We start from the raw sequence: 3,435 nt of genomic DNA on the forward strand, positions 1-3,435 counted from the left end.
TCCAAAGTAAAAACAGCATTAATAAAATATAAACGTAGTAAAAGTCCAGTAATGAACCTGATCAATCTGTGACCAAATACTTTATATCTGTACCCCTATCCATGTGAACTCCATAGTTCAGTACCTAACACACGTCTTTATTCAGCGTTAAACTGTGAAGACACACCTGACACTCGTGCTGTTCAATCAGCACCCTGATGAGCCACAGCTGTCAGGTGGGTGGATTATCTTGTCAAAGACAAAGTGCTCACTGACACAGGTTTTATCAAATTAGTGCTCAAAATCAAAAGAGAAATTATTCATGTTTGTGCTTAAAAAAGTCCAAATCTTTTACTTCAACTTGTGAAAAATGGGAGTAAAAAGAAAATTTTTATATTTTTGTTGAATATAAAATCTGAGTCTGTTAAGTAGCTGTATCCAGCAAAGTATCGGGCAACTTCAAATGATCAAGTCGTCTCAGAGTTGTGTTAAACACAGGACTTGTAAATGTTCTACTTTCAAACAAAACATGTTAACGATGACACCTAGTGGCCGATTTTCAGATGACACCTTTCTCTCCAAAGACAGAAATTGTCAACACAAGTTTTACTGAAGCAGTCCCCAAAAGTGAAAACAAAAAGTGATGAAACGTGTTTTTCGTGTGTTTATAAGTCATGTGTCATGTGTTGAGGCGAATGTTTGAATAACTGTTGCTGAAACAGAATTTAAACAGTTAATAAAGACACACAAAATAAAAACCAGCACAGAACTGAGTTCATATCAAACTACATTTATTTCTTAAAGAAACCACTCGAGGTTACAAACGGTGTCTGTGTTTCAGACCTACACACAGCAGCCTATATTTAAAACACTGATTCAATAAATTACATAGAAATTCAAAATAATTTAAAACTAGAAAACTATAATTCACTGAGTAGAGAATAAACTGCAGCATAGTCTGCAGTCTCCGACTCTCCCAGCAGCCTCTGAACGCATCGTCACAGTTATAAAATGTTCTGTTGGATCAGCAGCAGTCACATCAGCGCAGCTTCCACTCTGCCGAGGTGCCCTTGAGCAGGGTGCAGTCAGCTGACCTTTGACCTCTGAATGTGAGAGTCTCTAAACAGCAGCAGGACCTTCAGTCGGGTTCAGAGGAAGGTGGTGAGGAGCCTCTTCTCTGCTCCAGCGCTGCGGGGAGGGGACGGGGATTTGACCTTTGACCCGCTGCGCTGCCGCTTCCTCCGGGCTCTGCGGTTCTTAAACCACACCTGGAAACAGAGGGGAGAGTTTAGACTTCATGATCTATGAGCAGTAACATTTAAAGTGTTAACTGTTGATCTAAATGTTTAATTTCTAAGTATAAAGTCACTGGACTCAGGCGAGCTCTGTTTTCTGTCCCATGCGTAAAAATATTCTCTGGAGAGGTTTTACGCATGGGGGTTGTTTATGTTTAACAACGATTATGTTATATAACGTTAAATAATAATTTCCCTTTAAAAAAATAAATAAAAAATAGATCTGATTTGCCAGAAACAAAAAAAAAGCTTCCTTGGTCAGTCTGTGCGTCATGCGTAAAATGCCACGTGGAGAGGTTTTACGCACATTTGTCTTTCACCTGCCTAAAATAAACACTTCAGAGAATCGTCTCGTCGGACTCACCCTGACGGTCTCCTCGCTCAGCCCGGTGCTCCTCGCCACGTCGGCACGCGCCTCCACGGTCGGGTAGTCGGTGAGCTCGAACAGCGCCTCGAGCCGCTTCGTCTGACTGTCGGTGAAGACCGTCCTCATCCGGGACCTCTGGCGCTGCTGTGACTGCGCCCCGGCCTGGTGGTAACCATGGTAACCTACCAACTGTTGAGCATCTAATGACAAAAACAGAGAAAAATCAACGAGTTAGTCGATTGATAGCAAAAGATCCTGAATTCTATTTTTCTATTAAAGTAACTTTTGTGGCACTTTCTTGTGTTTGATTTCATTTCAAACTAAATGAAAAGTTTACACTTAACTTTTCCTTTTTTAAATCTGAATTGAAATAAAAGTTTAACTCGAGTTTTTCTTTAAAAATGTTGAATTACCTGCAGGTTCCTGGCTGCTGAAGTGCACGTAAACTCCGGAGTTTGAGTAAACTCTGCTGTAGTCTGTGTGATGGAAACCGGCTCCATACGGGTAAAACGCCTCTCCGAAGCCCATTCCTCGGTACTGCAGGCAGCCCGGTACGGGCATCGGGACCGGCGCAGTAGCTCTGAAGCACCCGGAGTCTGGACTGAGTCCGGCGGGGAATCCCTGGAGATACCCGCCCGGTGAGACCTCCATGACCGGCGGCTTGTGTCCCAGCTGCGGGGAGAGGATGCGCTCGATGCTGAAGTCCGACACTCTGCTTCCCTCCATGACTGATGATCCAGGAAAGTTTCCAGTGAGCTGCTCTGAGGCCTCTGAGCTCTGGAGGTCCTCCAGTGTCCAGTTTTAAACACAGTTAGTGTGGAGCATCAAACCATCAGACACCTGACGGCTCATTAATATGTTAATGAGAGTCATGAAGTCAGTGTTTGATGGCTGAACTTCAGTCAGACATGAGAAGGAGCATGCACTTTGATTTGACCTCGTGAACTCTTTGATTCTTTGAACTGAATAATGACGTGATGAACGGACTCGTTATGTTCAGTTAATCTCCAGCTTTCACTTTTCTTCAAACAAATTCATCATCGTTCACGAGACTGAGCCGGAGTGCGCCTGCGTACTGAGGCTTCATGTCGACACCACAACAGTCACACTTGAGTCAAAGTGAAGAAATCGTGTTAAAATATTATTCTGGTGAAGGTGAAAGTCACTCATAGGAAAAGTACTCGAGTAAAAGTCTTAAAGTATCTGATTACACTACTAAACATTCTTCTGACTCAAAATACTTTTAATTTAATTTAAATTTAATTCTTCATTATTTTTAACTTTTTAGAGTGAAAGCGATTCATGTTGGACATTCTTATTGGACACATCCATCCAAGTCATTATCAAGCTGATAGACCAAAAGTCAAACATGAATAAAAGTACAAATGTACTAATAAATGTTTATAAAAATATTGCTTTGGTCAGCCACACTAATAGTACTTGAGTTAAAGTCTTAAAATATCTGATATTAAATGTACTTAAGTATCAGAAACAAACTCCCAACTGACATTTAAAAAAAAATCAGATTGCCAATAAAATCCATATAAATAAATAAAGTTATCAAATAAATGTGATGAAGTAAAAGTACAATAGCGCAGTGAAAGAGGCAGAAAAACTTTAAAGTAATTAAAATGTATACTTGAGTTTAGACTTTTATTTGATCTGTTTACTCCTAGTGAGGTTTTGAATGTGTGTTGGCCTGTTTATTGTTTTTAATCAACATAAAAAGTTTGTTTATTTTATTACATGTATGAATTTATTGTTTTGTATTTGATAGAAATCAGATCTTCATGT

General features: G+C 40.2%; 1 protein-coding gene across 1 annotated transcript; it reads right to left on the reverse strand.

The window, feature by feature from the left end:
- Positions 1 to 797: 797 nt before the first annotated feature.
- Positions 798 to 2,898, reverse strand: dharma. The gene is made up of 3 exons (XM_084350526.1): positions 2,055 to 2,898; positions 1,639 to 1,841; positions 798 to 1,247 (listed from the first exon to the last, which is right to left on the reverse strand). Exons 1-3 carry the CDS (start codon positions 2,365 to 2,367, stop codon positions 1,128 to 1,130), a joined length of 636 nt encoding a protein of 211 aa, XP_084206652.1. The 5' UTR covers positions 2,368 to 2,898; the 3' UTR covers positions 798 to 1,127.
- Positions 2,899 to 3,435: the final 537 nt, after the last annotated feature.

Source organism: Pagrus pagrus (assembly GCF_965226575.1).
Source record: "Pagrus pagrus genome assembly, chromosome: 4".
NCBI lineage: Eukaryota > Metazoa > Chordata > Actinopteri > Spariformes > Sparidae > Pagrus > Pagrus pagrus.